Source organism: Felis catus, chromosome A1, assembly GCF_018350175.1.
Source record: "Felis catus isolate Fca126 chromosome A1, F.catus_Fca126_mat1.0, whole genome shotgun sequence".
In the NCBI taxonomy this organism is placed as follows: Eukaryota; Metazoa; Chordata; class Mammalia; order Carnivora; family Felidae; genus Felis; species Felis catus.
Genome location: NC_058368.1, coordinates 89,928,072 through 89,947,384, shown reverse-complemented (window position 1 = coordinate 89,947,384; position 19,313 = coordinate 89,928,072). Strand labels below are relative to the sequence as shown.

General features: G+C 52.0%; 1 protein-coding gene across 2 annotated transcripts in view; it reads right to left on the bottom strand.

Moving 5' to 3' along the window:
• Positions 1-4,838, bottom strand: part of GFPT2 (glutamine-fructose-6-phosphate transaminase 2) — a 48,386-nt gene extending 43,548 nt beyond the window's left edge. Inside the window, exons 1-2 of one of the 2 annotated variants that reach the window (XM_006927503.4) lie at positions 4,701-4,838; positions 3,871-4,463 (exon numbers count right to left, since the gene is read on the bottom strand). In XM_006927503.4, coding sequence (XP_006927565.1) covers positions 3,871-3,877 — 7 coding nt within the window. In that variant the 5' untranslated portion in view covers positions 3,878-4,463; positions 4,701-4,838. Of the gene's footprint in view, positions 1-3,870 lie in introns of both variants that reach the window. The other variant, XM_045057118.1, reaches the window with a different exon arrangement.
• Between the last annotated feature and the right edge of the window lie 14,475 nt (positions 4,839-19,313).

The window sequence follows — 19,313 nt, the reverse complement described above, 5'->3', positions numbered from 1 at the left end:
CAAGTTTGTGCTAATTTGTTACAGCAGCCAGTGGAAACTAATATACCAACTAAGACAAAAGATAACGACTTCAAAGTCTTTTTACCTTCTAGCAAAATCTAAGAATTTGCTAATTTTCCATGGCCAAGTTTTTTCCTCCCCTCTCATAAATTACTAAATGCAGGAGTAAAAGATAGGGCAGATTTAAGAATTCATGGATGGGGGTGCAACTGGGTGGCTCACTTGGTTGAGCGTCTGACTTGACATAAGCTCAGCTCATGATCTCATGGTTTGTGAGTTCAAGTCCCACACTGGGGTCCCTGTTGTCAGTGCAGAGCCTGCTTCGGATTCTCTGCCCCCCTCTTTCTACCCCTCCCCTCCTTGCATGCTCTCTCTCTCTCTCTCTCTCTCTCTCTCTCTCTCTCTCTCTCTCTCAAAAATAAATAAAACATTAAAAAAAAAAAGAATTCACGGATGGTAAGTGCAATCCTTTTTGCCAAACTCTCATGCATGCATGGTCTACACCGCCATGCCCTTGAACATGCTGTGCTCTCAGCCTGGCACACCTGTCACCCTCTTCTCTCTGTGGAGCTCATACTTGAGGCCAGGCTCTTGCAGTACTGTTCCTGGGAAAGTTAGTGCTCCCTGCCTCTGCTGTGCTGGGGTCTCAACTCAGACTGCGTGTGGGCCATCAGGTAACATCAGTGAGTGAGGCAGCTGGGCAGGAGGACTGGTGAGCTAGCACCCATCATCCTAGGTGCCACCGTGCATTATTCAGATATATATAACTCAGGGCTGCTCATCTTCAGATTTTTTCAAGAGAACTTGAAAATCCTCCCTACTTATGTGAAATCTCCCAGTTTTGTAATGGAAGACTTTAAAACATAAAGTTTAAGCCCTGTGTACCACACAGAAAGATGTCTGCCGACTGGTTGGCACAGAGTTACCAGGCTGTGGCTTGTGTCAGATGTCTTCTCTCTGTGGCAGCTTTTACCTAGTGAGCTACCCCATCCCTGCTTGGTGACCACCTGCCTCTCCAACTCCTTGTCCCTTCTCTGAGGGGAGGCTCGTGCCCATGTGGCCCCAGGGCCTGGAAAACACAGGACCTCTCCAGGAGCAGCACTTCACTAATGGCTGAGCAAAGAAGGAAGGAGAGGAGGAATGGGAAGATAATAACCTTTCTATTGGCAGACAGCAACATGCCAGCGTCTCTCAGATGTCAACAAAACCTACCTGTCCCTCAGCTAAACTCTCAGTGCACTGAAGCTCTGAGGGGCATCTTCTCAGTGTGTGCAGGGTCAGCTAGCACTGGGTCCAGGTTTCTGCGGGAGAAGTGGCGTACACAACGGGGAGTAAGAGCCAACCTAAGCCTGGTCATTAGCAGCTGAAGGGAAGGCTCTCAGCTCAACCCCTGCTGACCATGGACGGAACAGCCCTGAAGATGTGACCACATCACAGGTGGCATTCGAGGTGGCAGATCACAGCAGGGCCACAGCCAGCCCAGAGAGAAGACCTAAGACTGCTCCTGCTCAGACATAGGCATGCGCAGACCCCTTTGGCTTCCAGTTCCCCAAATGGAAAGTTGACGAGGGTAAGCGACTTATTCCAGGAGCTTCTTCACAATTTCTGCCCTGTCCTTGTACCAAGTGCACAATCATTGCCTTAACATTTTTCTATAAAATTGACCAAATGTTTGAAAACTGACATAAATGTTCCACAAAAGAACACAACCATAAAAAGGAAAACCAGTATCACTTGTCATGCACACACAGGCCATTATCCAGAAACAAACAAACAAACAAAAAAAGAGAACAACGTGTTTAATTCTCGACAGCAGCTGTTGTCAGGTTTGACTTGGGATGGCCTTCTCCATGCAAGGGGTGCTCAGCCAGTGTTGGGGGGGGGAGGGGCTCTGTAAATGACACATTAGCACCCAGGTGAAAAGAAATAACTTTCCCATGTTGGATATCACTCCCTGACTTAACCAAGGGCTGCAAGGTGGGTGGGATAGGCTGGGGTGGGGGGGCTTGATGTAAGGATACAGGTAGTCACAGGGCCAAAGCTCATCCTTTCCTTAGGGGACAAGACATGTGCAGCCCTTTAAGAGAGCAGAACAGGACCCCAGATTTGGAGAGTCTGAGCCCATCTCTCTTTGCAGAGATGGGCTCAGAGAGACAACAGAGAAAGCTAGATGCAAGTTGGAAGCAGGAAGGTAGGCTGGGGGAGAGGCGGGCCCAGAAGGGCACCTGAGAGGAGAAAGGAGGGAAATTGCCAGTGCTGGAGAGGCAGAGCAAGGGTCTTGGTCAGTGCACTAGTCTGGCTCTAAGGCCACCAGTTGGCCAAGGGCCTTGAATGCCACACTGAAGGGTTTAGAACCCAAAGGTCTTCTGGCAAAACTGCCACCTTTGCTTCTTTTCCCTCTCTCTCTCTCTTTCTCTCTCTCGTGGGAAACATCCACAGGCAGGCCTATACATTGTTAACGATGCCCTGGAGCCCCGAGATTTTTGCTGAAAGTTCAGGAATTTAAATTGATGCCCACTTAAGGCCACCAGTTGGCCAAGGGCCTTGAATGCCACACTGAAGGGTTTAGAACCCAAAGGGCTTCTGGCAAAACTGCCACCTTTGCTTCTTCTCTCTCTCTCTCTCTCTCTCTCTCTCTCTCTCAACATCCAAGGCAGCCCTATACATTGTTAACGATGCCCTGGAGCCCGGAGATTTTTGCTGAAAGTTCAGGAATTTAAATTGATGCCCGCTTGGCCTGGGGGAGTCTGCATCCCAAAGCGAGCTGTGGGCTCCTTGGTCAGTGGTTCTTTTACACTTTCAGGAGCCGTTGGCCTCAGAAACAAGGCCTGTACAGATCTTGGCCCAGGGCTCACCGCTGGCACATCCCGCCCCACAGCCCTCTGCGAAGTCAGACAGAGGCCTTTCATGGCTTCAAAAGTTCCACCAGGTCCTCCAGCCACAGGAGGCTGGAATGGGTAACTGAATCCTACTCAAGGAAAAAAAATAAAAAAGGCACAGTGACCTTTTGTCCCAGCACAAGTTCCCGGCCCTCTCCCCAGCCAGCGGAGGCGGCCCAGCCAGGAGAGTAAGGAATTGCAGATGTGCGCGCAGGGCCGCAGCAGCCCTCGCCATGGCCCAGCAGTCTCCCGGGACAGCGCCGAGGCGCCGCGGTGTTCAGGACGCCGGAGCCCAGCCCCACTCCTCGTCCCGGACTCCTTCTCCCAGCTTTGCCTCGAGGCTCGGCGGTCCATGCTGCCTTTCCCCCCAAGCCTCGCCGAGAGCTCTTTCAGCAAAGAGGTGGCAACATGGAATCGACCCTTCTAGGGACAAGAGGTTCATTTTGGCACGCGAGGAGAACGCACAGGCCCTTCCCGAGCGCACGAGGGCAGCTCCCGACGCCACGGGGGCGAGCCCGGCCGGCTGCCGGGAGGTTGCAGGTGGGGTCGCCTCTCCTGGGTGGGTGCGGTGGGCTGAGAGCAGTGCTGGGCACCCCGCGCCCCGGATGCGTGAGCTTGCGCGTGGCCGCCTTTGTGGGCGACTTGGGGTGCTTTTCTCACTGGACATGGGGGGAGGGAGGGAGGATACCTCTGTGTTGTGAGGGTCCAGGCCCGGGACAGGACCAATTTCGTCCCCTCCGTGGGCGGCCGGGCCGGGTCGCCCTCACCAAGTCCGACACCAGGGTTGGGCACCCTTCTCCCCCACCCCTCCCTGGGACACCCACTCGGAGACAAGGGGCAGAAGGAGGCAGGCCCGGCCGGTGAAAGCCCCTTCTCGGACCTGGACAGATCGATGCCCCCATCCCGCACCACCTCCGGGTCCCCGGCGCCCGGCTCTCGGGCCCAGGCACCGAGAGACTGGGGAGCCGGAACCCGCGGCCACCACACTCACCGCACATCGTGACTGCTGCTTGCGCCCTTCGCGGCTCTGGGACTCTGCGCGCTCTGGACACTCGGAATTCCGTGCGCGCCTGGCGCTCCGCGGGCCTGGACTCCCGCCGCTCGGCCTCAGGACCTTATAGCTCGGAGCCCTCCGCCAGAGGCGGGGCCAGGGCGGGGCCTCCTCCCGCCTGCCTGCTCCCCATTGGTCCCCGGTTGTCGTGACAACGGTGGGGACTGGGCCCCCAGGAGTCAGGGAACTGGGCGAGGGGCGGCTCCCAGGCTCAAGTTCGGTCTGTAACGCCTGGGTGTCGGGTCCTGAAGATGGACCGGGGGGTGGAGACCGTCTGAGTTCACACCCAGACTCAGGCTCGGTCTAGGCGTGGGACCTTGGACAGGGGACTGAATCGCTTTGTGCTTCAGTTTCCCAGTCTGTAAAATGGGATGACCATGGAACCTACCTGCCTGGTCCTGGTGAGGATTAAGACGCAGAGCACAATGGCGGGCGTGACGCACGTGTTCCCCTGTGCGCCCTTCTGTTTGCCGGGCTTCTCCGAGGGCACCAGAATCTCTGCACACTGTAGGTGTTCAAGCCTGGTCCCCTCTCTGTAAGGAGAGAACTCTAGAGCCTGATTGATAAATGAGAAAACTGAGGCCCCCTCCGAGGTGGAAAGGGACTTTGCCAAAACAGGGCAGCCGGAATTGACAAATTCTGGCAGTGGCAGAATTCGAACCCGGGATTTCCTGGAGAGCCGGAGCTTCAAGATGAGGATTCCCCCCAGGTCGTGAGCCAAGCAGGAGCGACCCAGGGAACCACCCCCTCCCGGAGCAGCCCTGGCGGACCTGTGAGCAGCGCTGGCGGACCTGTCCTCAGCGCACTGGCCTGCACAAGCCAGGGGCTTCTCCGCCCACCCGCCAAGAGCCCGAATGGGGCCCAGCTGTGAGTCACTGAGACTTGAGTTCCTCCGCCCTGGTTCCCGGCCGTCTCCTCCCCTCCCCACTGCGCTCCGGGCCTCGGTCTCCCGAGGAAGGTCACGAGAACTGGCCCAACACTGGCGTACTTTGAAGCCATCTGGTGTTTTTTATTTTACTTAAAAAAAAAAAAAAAATCTTGATATTCTAAACAGATCCTCCCCAGTCGTGTTAGAGCACAAAACGAAACTTTTTGCGTCTTGTCTGGCATTTTTCCTGATGTAATTAATCTCTGTAGCTTCACCAGGGCTCTGCAGGTCCTACGGGGGAGAAGGTGTTTGGTTTACCCACTTGCCCGTTGAGGAAACTGAGGCTCAGCCACAGTAAGGAAGGGGTTTGGTTGAGTCATCCTGCTGGGAAACAGTGGAACCGGTTCTGGAGCAGCTGTGTTTGCCTTTCACCCTTCACTCTGCAGGGTCACTTTCATTTCGTTCATCCATTCATTCCCTCATTCCTAAGCAGCTGCTTCATACCTGTCCTGATGCTTAATGGGATTTAATGATGAGTGGAAACAGTCCATTCCAGGGACTCATGTGGCACTTACAGAGTGGTGGGAGGCAGACATTAATCCAGTGACACCAGGAGAACAAGAACATTCCAGGTTGGGATTGGGAGACAGGGAGGGGGCAGGGCAGGTTGGTGGGGAGGGGGCCAGACTCTGCCTGGGACTGGGCTGGGGCTGGAGTTGGTACAGGTCAGTGTAGACCCAGGGCAGCTTGCCAGAGGAAGTTAACAGACTGGAGAAGGGAAGTTCAGGCATGTGCAAAGGTCCCACTGCTGACAATGATAGCTGGAGTTTGGAGTCTGGAGATGAGGCTGTTCTGCCCCAGCCCAGAGATGGGAACTCGAGTCCCACCCTATGTAACTGAGGTGGGAACAGCATGGTGTCATCAGGCCCTTGGCAAGCACCAAGACACCAGGAGCCCTGGGATCCTAGCAGCTTCCAGATCTATCTCCCATCCAGCTCCCCAGTGAGGAGTGGCATGGATGCTAGGACCCCTGTGGAGGTATCTGCATCTGCTAGCCCATTATCCCTCCTGCTTTGGGACTAGTTATGTGACCTGGACCACATAGCCACTAGGTCCCCCTGGCCCTGGTATTGGTTCAGGAAATCAGCATGTGGCTCATGCTGAGCTCTTGACAACCTGCTCAGGGACATGGGAGAGATCAGAAAAGATGAGCTTCTTCCCTGTCTGGTGGCACAGCTGTCTGGAGGGTAGACTGGTGATGTTGGGGACCCTCTTGTCAACTTTGGGGTGGGGTGGGGAGGAGCTGTCCAAGAGTGAGGCAATCCAGAGCAAAACAGATCTCTAGGATGGAGACAGGTGCACATTTGTTTTTTGAGAGAGAGAGAGAGAGAGAGAGAGAGAGAGGGAGTGAGCACAAGCAGGGGAAAGGAACAGAGGGAAAGAGGGAAAGAGAGAAAGGGAGAGACACAGAGAATCTTAAGCAGGCTCCACACTGAACATAGAGCCTGACACGGAGCTTGATCCCATGACCCTGAGATCATGACCTGAGCTGAAATCTAGAATCAGGACACTCAACTAACTGGGCCATCAGGAGCCCTGAAGATGCACATTTTTTGGAGCCCCCGGGTTTAGCTGGGGCCGAAGCCAGATTTATTCCTGGAATTCTTGGTATCAAGGCTCAATAAGTTCCCATCTTCACTGGAGGCACTTCAAAGTGACTTCTGTCATTCGCAACCAAATTGAGTCCTGATTGCTTCAACCTCCTGGAATTGTGATCTGAGGTTCAGGGAAGCAGTTAGGCAGCTGGTGGCCCCAACCTATAAGGTGCTGCCCCTTCCTGCCCTCAACCTAGTCAGGGACCTGTCCTGGTACAACCCAGGAGGCCCCTGGGATTTAGTAAGATTAAACAATCTGCCCCAAGTCACACAGCCAGGAAGTAGGGGGCTGGTCTGGATCAGGAGGCCCAGGCATGGCCCCTCTCAGAAGAAGGAGGATACAAGACCATGGGTAGATGCCTTGCCTAGCCTGGCTCCATACCTGTGCTCCCAGGAGAATCCTGTGCCTGAGAATCGAGCTGGAGCCAGAAACTCACAGGGCCTGGCTGATCACCATGGATGGCTCTGGCCTCACTTTCCAGGAGTGACCTTGACCCTTCTGGCCAACAGAATAAGACCACATGCTGGATTTGGTAAGAGCAGCCACAGATGTGGTTTCTTCACCTGCCCATTTTTTTCAGACCTCAAGTCAACTTTTATATAACTGGGGGAATTTGTTCACTGACTGGTTTCTCCCAAAAAACCCAGAAATCTACTTCCTTCTCCTCTTTCCACATAGTCCACTAAGTCCCACGGCTGTCCTGGTAGACACGGAATGTGCTTGCTAGCCTTGGGCCACAGCGTCTGTTCAGATGCTTTTTTTTCCTTTAACATTTCCACTGGGTCCTGGAGTGGGTTATAGGGTTCCAGGTATGATGAGGGCTGCCCTCTAACTCCTGTGGGATTCCTAGCTGGGCTTTCAACAGCTCCCATGCTGTCATCGGGGCCCTCACCACCAGTCTCCACTTATCCCAGCTGGGCTGTGGCCACTGGGTGGCCCAGGGTAGTCACCTGTTCCTCCTGATCTTCTTGTTCCCCTCTGAGAGCAGAAATGCCAGGCAGACCTCGATGTCAGCTCCTGAAGGTCCCAGGGACCCAGCCCTGCCAAGAGCCGTGCAGCACAGGCCTTCCCAAGCTTCAGCAGAGGGTCCAGGGAGCTGGGGGGGGGGGGGGGGGGAGGGTGCTGAGGTGTGTATCCAGAGCTCTGCATCGGATCACTCCCTCCAGGGGTTGGGGCACGAGATTCTTAGGGGACCTGGAATAGTGCCCATGGCAGACAAGGTTCAGGGAACCCAGGCCAGAGACTACCTGGGTAGAGTTCCTTGCCTCAGGGTGGCTTGTCCTCAGCTGAGATCTGTGGTGGGGAGCACAAGCAGAGCGAGGTATGAGGCCAGACCTGGGCTTGGGGCAGGAAGCCACGCCCCCCAGGCTCCTCCCTTTTCTCTTCTATGGGGTTGGGTTCTGGTGGAGTGGATAGGGGTGGGGTGGGGTGCAGAGGCGCAGGGCTAGGGAGGGTCTTAACGACTGGCCCCAGGACCAGGGTTCGAGGACAGCCAGCAATGGAGATCTGGATCGGAAACTGAGGCAGGAATTCTGCCCTGAGTGTAGGCCTGGAGGGAGTAAGGCTTCAGGAGGTTGGCCGGGGCATGGGAGAGGGGAAGTGTTGTCTGGCTCATTTTGGGTTACCAGATGGCTGCCCCCACTCTCCCACCCCCAAGGCCAGCATTGAGACAAGAGAAGCCCTCCCTTCCCTTTCAGCTCAGCACGGAGGTGACCTTCCTAAAGAGTTCCTTGGAGCCACGGACTTTTTCCAACTTCTTTCTCTCTTCTGCAGGGACTGAGAAGGAGTTCTGTTACAAGCCTGAGCTCCCATATTCTTTTATGACTGGAAATTAATTTAACAAAATAACAAAGTTAATTATAAATCTGTATAACTTTGTTCTTCCAGGAAAGATACACATTCATTTTAGGAAGGAAATAAAAAAGAATCTTGTAAGGGTTAATCCTATCAAGTTTTTTTACGACCGCCTCAAAACAATATTCTTTGCATTGGTAGTCATTATTTAAACAATAATACGGTTATACCACAAATACTGTTTTGTAGCCAGAGTTTGATCTTTGGATTAGAAAGAATTGTGGGGGCACCTGGGTGGCTTGGTCAGTTAGGTGTCTGACTCTTGATTTCGGCTCAGGTTATGATCTCACAAGCAGTTTGTGAGTTTGAGCCCCACATCCACCTCTGCAGACAGCATGGAGCCTGCTTGGGATTCTCTCTCTGTCAAAATAAATATATAAAAACTTAAAAATAAATTTTTTAATGTTTATTTATTTTAGAGAGAGAGAGACAGACAGACAGAGGTATGAGCAGAGAAGAGGGAAGAGAGAGAGGGAGACACAGAATCCAAAGCAGGCTCCAGGCTCCGAGCTTGCAGCACAGAGCAGCGAGGCCATGACCCGAGCTGAAGTTTGACACCCAACCGACTGAGCCACCCAGGCTCCCTTAGATATATAAAAATGAAAGAAGAAAGAAAGAAAGAAAGAAAGAAAGAAAGAAAGAAAGAAAGAAAGAAAGAAAGAGAAAGAAAGAGAGAGAGAAAGCAAGAAAGAGGGACAGAAAGAAAGAAAAAGAGAAAGAAAGAATTGTGCTGTGAAGAAGCCCGGATGTGGCCCAGAAATGCCAGCACTGTCAACGCACTTCCGGTGCCATTGCACCCAGGCAGAGCTGGGCCTCTGCTCTGCCCAGCCAGGAGACAGTGAGGGTCTTTCCTTGCGGGCGAGCAGAAATCTGGGATTGCATGCATTGGCTGTTGGCATTGGTGAACGGAGAGCAGCAGCTGACCCCAGGAGGTGTGGGCCCTGGAGGCTCTCTGGCCGAGACGCAGGAGCTGGTGATAGTAACACCTGCACAGCAGAAGCTCAGCCTACTCTGAGCAGTGAATTCTTTCTGGCCCCATCACTTCAGGCAAGCATCTCCTCTGGGACAAAAGGGCACCAGATCCATTTCTTTACCCCTCCCCCGCTCTGTGCCCTGGGAGGCTGACCTTCTCAGGGGTCCCAGGCCCTCTGGCTTCTGGTTGGTTCTGGCCAGCAGGAGGTCTGGAGAAGGAGGGGGTGAGGTCAGGATAGAAATCTTCTCCCTAAGGCCTCAGCTTGGGTCTGGCGGCCTCTCCCACACTGCCCTCTCTGGATCCTGCCCCTTGAGGTCTCGGAATGGTAATGCTCTGGCTGGGCACCTCTGAGGCTGACCCAGCCCTCCCCACTCCCTTTAGGAAATGCTCTGTCATCCTGTCTGAGGGTGTGACCCAAGGTGACTAGTTGTCTGAGTTTCACTGGGACCGTCCTGGGGTTAGTACTGAAGTTCCCACACCCCAGGGAACCCCTCAGTCCTGGGCGAGCCAGGCAGGGGTGGCAATTGGTCACTCTAGTGCCACTAATGTCGACTCTGATGCCGCATTCCTGTTTTCTTACCTTTTTGTCTACTAAGACGAGACTAAGAAGGGCCCAGGGGGTGTCCTGGGCTTCCAGCTTCTCGTCACCAATCAGATGAGCTAGCAATTCTGGTGATGGTTTCCCAGTGCTTGAGTGTGGCTGTGTCCTGAGAGGGGCTTGCCTTCCATGTCCTCTCTGTGCTTCCCTCCAGGCTGGGCGCTGGCTGTCCTTTTAGCCTTGGTTTCCTGCCTGGCCCCATGGGCAGCTGAACTGACTATTCCATACACTGCTGATGTCCTGTAGATTCTGGGAGTGGATAGAGGAGGGGGTCTTTGAGTGTGGTGGCTAATGTCACCTCCATGTTGTCCAGTCTAGCAGCGGCATTTGGCTATAATTTTTAGAGCCTGGGGCAGGGACAGAGGGTGAAGGTTTGGGGTCCAGGACTCTTCTGGCATCCCTCTCCACTCTCTGATGGAGAGGAGCATTTCTGGGTGGGCCATGCAGATAGGGCAGTGAAAAGCATCCTATACAAGGGTCCGTCCAGCTCCATGAGGCCGCGTCTGGGCCCCAGAGCAGACCCAGAGCCATTCTTATGTCATGTGTGTCCTGGTTTCCATGTTTGTTAAGGCAGTGGGGACGCAAGAACCTCCTGGCCCCTTCTAGCTTCAGGGAGGGTCTGCCTGGGCATTTACTTGGCACGTAGGCAGTGGAGCGACTTCTGGAGCGACTGATGGGCAGTGGGGGAGTTCGGGCCTGTTTTCCTTCCCTCTGGGATCAACAACCTGGATTCCAGGGGGCTGCCTTCCCTCCTGGCTGCTGTGGTGGGCACATGGCCCAGGTCTGGACAATGAGGGCACCACTGGGAACATAGGAATGGAGTCTGGACTGGACCTGGGCTGATAACAACCAGTGAGTGTCATCCCGGAGGAGTTTGTCCGGAACCATCAGAAAAAAGTTTTCTTCCAGTCCCTCAGGTATTAGGGTATAGGACGGGGGTGTTGCCTGTGCCAGCTTCACCCCAGTGGGGAGAATCCAAGAGTGTAGATAAAACAGGAAAGGAGATCTGTGTTGGTTCCAGCCCTGCCTGAAGGCAGGTGTGCCTGAACCACTCACACATTTTGTCCTTGAGTGGGTGGGGGCCCTGGCTCACCTGGGGAGGTTGACCCTTGCGCATGTTTGCCCTTTCCCTGGTCTCTGTCACTCTGCTCTCGGCTGTGTCTGGGGGCTCCCAGGTGGCCCACCCAGTCACTGAGACTGCATTCATTACTTTCACGTGCCGTGCACCGTGGAGGCGTGTCCTTCCTGGGATGTGGTCCTCCAAGCACTGATCTTTGTGAACTGCCTGAACTTCCTCCTGGGATGTGGGTGGTACCACCACCTGTTTCTGGAACCTGACAGCCAACTGTCACCCTCACTTTGACTTTCAGTGGAGTGTGGGAGGTAAGGGGGGATCTACCAGCTCACAGGGCTTCTCCACTCTGCTAGCACGTCCAGGTCTTGCACACTTTCTGGAATGACTCGACCTGTCTCCAAAAACCGTCTTTCTTTCTTTTCTTGTAAATGGAAACCAGAGGGTGCAGTTTTTAACCTTAGCAATATTATCTTTAGAAAATATTTTGGGTCTCGGCAAATATGTATCCTCACGCAATGACATACACGTCCACATGTGCTTTTTTTGTTCTGAAAAATTTCAAAAATAGTCGAATGAACCCCTTCATACTCATTCCCCAGAGTCAACAATTATTGATGTGTAACTGATTTTGTCTTAACTCTCTTTCAAGTTTTTGTTTTAATGGAACACGTCCTGCTATGATTTGATTCATTAATAATTCATTGTGTGTAAAGCTCTTAAGACTGTGGGGCGCCTGGGTGGCACAGTCGGTTAAGCATCCGACTTCAGCCAGGTCATGATCTCGCGGTCCGGGAGTTCAAGCCCCGCATCGGGCTCTGCGCTGATGGCTCAGAGCCTGGAGCCTGTTTCCGATTCTGTGTCTCCCTCTCTCTCTGCCCCTCCCCTGTTCATACTCTGTCTCTCTCTGTCCCAAAAATAAATAAACGTTGAAAAAAAAATTAAAAAAAAAAGACTGTAATAGCAGTATCACACCACACAAAATTAATAGCAATGTATTAATATTATCTAACACTCACCTCATCTTTAATATTGATACGTATTGGAGTATATTCAATATTCCTCGATTGTGTCAAAAGCGTCTTTTTATAGCTTATTGGTTTAAATCAGGATACCAACACCATTTACCCATTGCCTTTGGTTGGTATGTCTTGAAGATTTTTTTCTTTTTTTTGAACAAAAGTTTTTTTAATGTTTAGTTTTGAGAGAGAGAGAGAGAGAGAGAGAGAGAGAGAGAGAGAGAGACTGAGCACGAGCAGGGGAAGGGCAGAGACAGAGAGACAGGGAGACACAGAATCTGAAACTGGCTCCAGGCTCTGAGCTGTCAGCACAGAGCCCGACATGGGGCTCGAACTCTGAATGGTGAGATCATGACCTGAGCCGAAGTCGGACACTTAACAGACTGAGTCACCCAGGTGCCCCGACTTTTAAATTTATAATCTGTAACAGCATATACAACCTCCCTCCCCCACATGTGATGGTCTGATATTAGCAAGTGTTTTTTGGTTTGTTTTGTTTTTTAAAAATGTTTACTTATTTTTGAGAGACAGAAAGTGAAAGAGGGGCAGAGAGAGAGGGAAAAAGAGGAACCGAAGAGGGCTCTGCACTGACAGCAGAGAGTCCAACATGGGGGCTCGAACCCATAAGCCGTGAGATCATGACTTGAGCCAAAGGTGTGCGCTTCACTGACTGAGCCACCCAGGCGCCCCTCCAGGCACAGACAGATGTACAGACCACAGACTTCTGGTAAAACAACAACCCCAGGGCCCAGAGGGGGCAGATGTGGACACCAGGGAGCAGACCTCCGGCCCAGAGCCGGACTAAGCAGGTTTGCACTCCGACTCTGTGCTGCCTTGTTAGGTATGGCCTTGAGCAAAACAGCATCCCTTCCATAAAATGGAGGATAGCAGATATCGGACACACTAAGAAAGTGTCAGTTAGTACAGCCTTCCAGAGAGCAATTTGGCAATATGTATCAACAGAGGCCTGGTTTCATGAAGAGTGTGGAACATTTCATTCCACCATGAAATGCTGTGCAACTCAGAATCGGGTGAGCACAGGCTGTGTGATTCCGTAGGAAACAAGGGCTACAAAGATACTATGTAGTGTCTACTCCTCACTGCATTTGGTTGTATTGATAACGATAACGGCTTTGTTGGCATATAATCCAACGACATGCAGCGTAAAATGGTTTTGTATATTCTCAGAACTGTGCAACCATCACTGCAATCCGTTGGAGAATATTTTCATCATCCTCCCATAAAGAAGAAATCAAAAGCTTTCAAGCCTAGCAGGAAAGGCTTCTTGTCCAAAGGGCCTCCTGCTCCTGGGAAGCAGACAGCCCCACCCCAGCCCAGGAAGAACAGTGCGGGCCTCCTGTCATGCCTGCAAAATGACCAGTTGCAGGCCTGTGACTCAGGCCCCACCGGCCCTGTGAGGCCAAAGGCTGTGGAGGCACACACGGGGCTGGCCTCTTGGCACAGCCCGCCTGGCTGACCTGCTCTGTGGTGGAGAAGCCAGGGCAGGGAGAACAAGGCTGTCTGTGTCCTCCAGGGATGCAAATTGTCCCATGTCACGAGGCTGACCAATTTCAGTCTATGGAGCGAAATACTTTGGATCTTCTCGTGGGTCTGCAGATGTTGGTGAGCAAAAATAACTGAAAATAGGCCAACATCCAGACTCTTAGCCCTCCAGCCTGGCATGCCCATGTGCACAGATGGAATCATGGCAGAGATACTGCTAACAAGCAAGCACAGAAAAGCCTTTCCCGGAAGGAAAGGCCTGCCTTGGCTCCCACCAACCCTACACACACACAGGCAGGTCACCGTGATTGCCCATTTCAGGGATGCTGGCTGACCATGGTACTTCATACGAGGTGCTTTTCTTTTATTATTATTTTTTAATGTTTATTTATTTTTGAGAGCGCGTGTGAGTGTGAGCGGGGGAGGGGCAGAGAAAGAGGGAGACACGGAATCTGACGCAGACTCCAGGCTCCAAGCTGTCAGCACAGAACTCGACTTGGGGCTCAAAATTACAAACTGTGAGATCATGACCTGAGCTGAAGTTGGGCACTTAACCGACTGAGCCACCCAGGTGCCCCTACCAGTCTTTCACACCTGGCACAATGAAGATACTGGGGGATGTGACTCTGTGTTCTCTCATTTGCCATCAAAGAAATCCTTGTAATCCTGTGACTGGGGCCACTCAATGGCTCCATTTTGATGAGACTTCCAAGATCTCCACTGAGCACAGGACTTTGGTGGGCCGTCTTCTGCCTTCTGTCCCCTGAAACCCTAAATCAGCCACGAGGCTGGCCTGGAGTCCCACACAGTTCTGACCTCAGGCCTCTGTTCAGTTCTTGGACCAAGAACGCACCTCAAACTGGCCATTTGACTGAATGTCTTCATCCCCTCAAAATTCATGTGTTGAAACCCTAACTCCCAGTGTAATGGTGTTTGGAGGTGGGGACTTAGATTTAGATGAGGTGATTAGATTTAGATGAGGTCATGAGGGTGGGGGACCCGCTCGGTGGGATTTGAGTCCTTACAAGAGATTGCTCTCTCTCCACTCACGGGCCACCAAGGAAAGGCCACAGGAAGACACAGCAAGAAGGCTCGGTCTACGTTCCAGGAATAGGACCCTCACCAAGAACTAAAAGAACTGAATCTGCTGGCACTTTAATCTTGACTTCCTGGCCTCCAGAGCTGTGAAAAATAAATGTCTGCTGTTTGAATCACCTGGCTATTTTATTACGGCAGCCTGACTGACTAAGACATCAACTTGAGCAAAAAAGAAGGAAATGGTCTATTCCCAAAAAGTAGATCCAGGGGCTCAAATAGCATCTTCATGGTGCTGTCTCCCTCTCACCCCACCTCCTGTGGTCTCTCAGGCAGGTGCCCAGGCTTAGTGGCTGGGACTATACAATGCACCATCCTGGTGAGGTTAGACACATGAGCTCACTTCCCCACTCAGGGACCAGTCCTGGGAGCTGAGGACAGGGGTTCACTCTGGAACCACCTAGAATGAGAGGTGAAGGGAGGGTCCTCAGATGGGAAAAAGGGAAGATGCTGGGTGGTCCAACACTATATCCATCCATCACACTCACTGAGTGTCTGAAGGTCACAGGTGGGCTGAGTCTGAGAGAGCCTGCAGAAGCAGTGAGAACCTTCCTTTCTCATTACTTCTCTTTCCCAAAAGTAGGAATCTTATCTCTTTCCTGAGGCGATCAAGAGGGAACGCAGTGACACCAAAAGCAAGGATGGGGATCCACTCAGAAAATATCCCTCATGGCTTCCTCTCCCCCTTGGATCCCTCCTAGGCTGACCATGCACCAGCCTCATGCTGGCAGTGAAGGATGACGATGAGTCAGGCTCCATCCTTGCCCTTGACAGCTCACGGTGAAGCTGGGTGGCAGATGTGAATCCTCACTGAGCCGCAAAGAACAACAGATAAATGGGAACAAGTGGAGGAAGCCACCCACTCTTCCTAGAACTGATCTGGATGGCGTGTAACTGGGAGGAAAAAAAATGCAAACCAGTGCAAGTCATAAAGGGACTTCGCTGGTTCACGTAACTCAAAATTGCAGGGGTAGGTTCAGGTCCAGGTGCTTGGATCCTGTGTGCAGTCCCTCAGCTCTGCTTTGGCTTCAGGTCAGCTTCCCTTACTTGCTGGCCCCTGGCAGTCCCAAGCTTATATGTTACTGACAGCAACCCCAGTGGGCAGCAGCACCCCTCCCCAGAGATCCCAGCAGAAGTCCTGGGGACATCCCTCAGATTGTCCAGGGATTCTTGCATTCCCAAACTAATTGTTGTATATACCATCATAGGTCTGGGTTACATACCCACCATAGGGGTGCAGGTGAACATTCGCCAAGGAAAGTCTGAGGTGCTGTTACCAGACTAAGGGCATGGCGAACAGGTTGCAAAACCTTCTATCACAAGTGGGTAGGACAGGGATCAGGCAGAAGAGAAGCATGTGGGGAGCCCACCCAGCCAGAACCAGAGCTCTGTGGTTGGAGGCGCAGTGATTGCCCCTAAGCAGAAGTGACTTGGTGGGCTTTTCACTTTAGAAAATGTCTGGGGCAGGAGGAAGCTGGGTGGCTGGGCTTGGGTGCATGCCTGGTAACAGGAGGGAGCTCCAGGAGGCTGCACAGGCAGAGCTCTAGAGCTATCAGTTAGGGGCAGTGGGGAGGAAGAGAGCCATGGCATGGCCCTCAGTATCCAGCTCTGGGGGCAGCAAGAGAGCCATTTGCTGATCCTTGGAGCACAAGAGGGTAGCAGGCTGAGGGGGTTAGGGCCCTGTTGGATACCTGTCCCTTCCATAGATGGGAGTCTGGAGCCCAGAGAGGGACTGTACTGGATGCAGGGTTTAGAGCTGAGGAGCTGAGGTGGAGGGTGCATTTCATTGGGGGAACAGGAATACTGAGGAATCCCCTCTGTCTGGCCTGTGACCCTGAAAGCCCCTTTGCCTCCCTGAGCCTCAATTTTCTCTTCTGTGAAATGGGGCTGAGAAAGCCCAGCTCCCCGGTAAGTAAGAGAATGGATGAGGATGGCCTCTACAAACCACCAAGCACAGGACAGGTGCTTACAGGACAGCAGAGAAGTGGGTGAGGCAAGGGGAGGCCACAGAGGATCTGAGAACCGCAGCCCAGGGATTGACGGTGCCCTGTTATCTGAGGTAAAGTGACCATGGCCGGGACCAGCAAGTGGGACTCCAGCCAGGGTAAGAGAGCTTAATCAGAAGGGGCTCTGTCGCAGGGTCACCACCAAGGACAGCCGCAGAGCCACCCTCTTGAGAGCATTTGGAGCCTTAATTATTTACTCCTAAAAACACAGCTGGAAAGTGAATGATCACTGACCTTAGGGACGGGTGTTGCCCAGATGGCCTTTCTGTCACCCCTCCCAACGTAACAGGATTTTTCAAGATTGTCTTGTCATCAGCAGATGAAGAAAATGAACTGTGTGTTACTTGTTTGCAGAGTGAGTCAGACTGTGCCGGACTGCGGAGACTCTGGGGCCTTCTGGGCCGATCCGCCCATTGAACAGATCAGGAGAGGGGCCGGAGAGGCTGGGTGCATCATGCATTCATCTGGCAGGGCCAGGACCCTCGAGCAGCCACCAGCTGGTGCTGACACTGGACCTGCAGGTGGGGTGAACTCCCAGGGTTGGTACATGCTCCATTATCCCCAAAACCTACCCATGGCCACGTTGGTTCAGGATGTTATCAGAATGACCCAGCATGTTCTGGGCAGGTGTGTGTGTACATCTGTACGCGTGTGTGTGAACAAAGAGCATAGGCCAGGAGACAGTGTGAAAGACCTCAGGGCCATTCTCAGAGGTATGAGCTCCATTCTCTAGTGAGCACAGGTCATTCGTCCCCTGTTTCAGGCCCTCCCTCTTCCCTCAGCTGGGAAGCCTCCTTCCAGTCCCAAAATGCCACACAGTCTGACTCATGTCACCTATCAGGAAAGGTCACCTCCGAGGGTGCCTGGGTGGCTCAGTTGGTTAGGCATCTGACTTCAGCTCAGGTCATGATCTCGCAGTTCGTGAGTTTGAGCCCTGCGCCGGGCTCTGTGCTATCAGCTGGGAGCCTGGAGCTTGTTTCAGATTCTGTGTCTCCCTCTCTTTCTGTCCCTCTCCCGCTTGTGCTCTGTCTCTCTCTGTCTCTCAAAAATAAATAAAAAATTCAAAAAAAAAAGATTAAAAAAAAAAAAGAAAAGCTCACCCCCAGGCACCTGGGTGGCCCAGTCAGTTGGGTATCTGACTTTGACTCAGGTCACGATCTTGTGGTTCATGAGTTTGAGCCATGCATCAGACTTGCTGCTGTCAGCCTGTCAGTGCAAAGCCCACTTAGGATCCTCTGTCCCCCTCTCTCTGCCCCTCCCCTGCTTGCACTCTCCCCACAATAGATAAATATTAAATAAAAAAAGAAAGAAAAGCTCCCCCCAACACTGGCTCTATTGAAAGTGGCCACCTAATGGTCCTAGCTTCTTACCTGACACCCACCACTTGCCCTGTACTCCTTGGCTTTGGTCACTCCAATGCCTTTTGGACAATAGGCCATAGATTGCCTCCCTGCCAGCATACTTTTCCCTTTGCTGCACTGGAAGGAGGGTCAAGCATGGCCCGGGATGCTGCTGGGATCTGAGGGGTGGCTTCTCAGCCTGAGAGAGAGACTGTGCATCCCTAACCAGACAGTCTCATCCCTCTGCTGTCATCCACTGAGAAGAAGCAAGGCTCAGGACAGGGCTGACAACAGCTGCCCAGAAAGCTGTTTTGTGGAGAGCCTGTTCTCTCAGGGCAGGGAAGTGGGTGCTCTCCCAGCCTTCCGGGTTAGGCTGGGATCCCCACTCTGTCCTTAGGACCCTTAACTGCTGGCCCTTTCTGGACTTCTGTTTTCTCACATGTGAAGTGGGACTGGTATTCTGCTGCATGAGCTGCTATAAGGACTAAATAAGAGAAGGTGTCAGGAACATACATACATACAGTAAAAGCATAGTAAAAAAAAAAGTCTTGAACACAAGAAGCAAAATCCTTCTAAATAATCCTAGAGAAGAAGAGGGATTCGAACTGAAACTGGGTTGCTCTGTTGGTGGGGATGCAAACTGGTGCAGCCACTCTGGAGAACAGTATGGAGGTTCCTCAAGAAACTAAAAATAGAACTACCCTACATACCAGCAATTGTACTCTTAGGTATTTACCCAAAACATACAAAAATACAGATTCCAAGGGGTACATGCACCCCAATATTTATAGCAGCATTATCAACAATAGCTAAACTATGGAGAGAGTCCAAATGTTCATTGATTGATGAATGGATAAAGAAGGTGTGGTATATATATACAATTGAATATTACCCAGCCATCAAAAAGAGTGAAATCTTAGCATTTGTAACAACATGGATGGAGCTAGAAGGTATTATGCTAAGTGAAATAAGTCAATCAGAGAAAGGCAAATACCATATGATTTTACTCATATGTGTAATTTAAGAAACAAAACATGAACATATGGGAAGCGGGGGTGGCAGGGGTGGGGGAGAAGAGAGGGAAGTGAACCATAAGAGACTCTTGAGGATAGAGAACAAACTGAAGGTTGATAGAGGGAGGTGAATGGGGGATGGGCTATATGGATGGTGGGTATTAAGGAGGGCACTTGTTGGGATGAGCACTGGGTGTTCCATGTAAGTGATGAATCACTGAATTCTACTCCTCAAACCAATATTGCATGGTATGTTAACTAATTAAAATTTAAATATTAAAAAAGAAAAAAAAAAGAGCAAAGAACTAAAGCTGGGTAAGAACATCCACATGAAAACCTGAGGAGTGCATACAAAGCGGTATTCAGAGGAAACCTCATAGCCATGA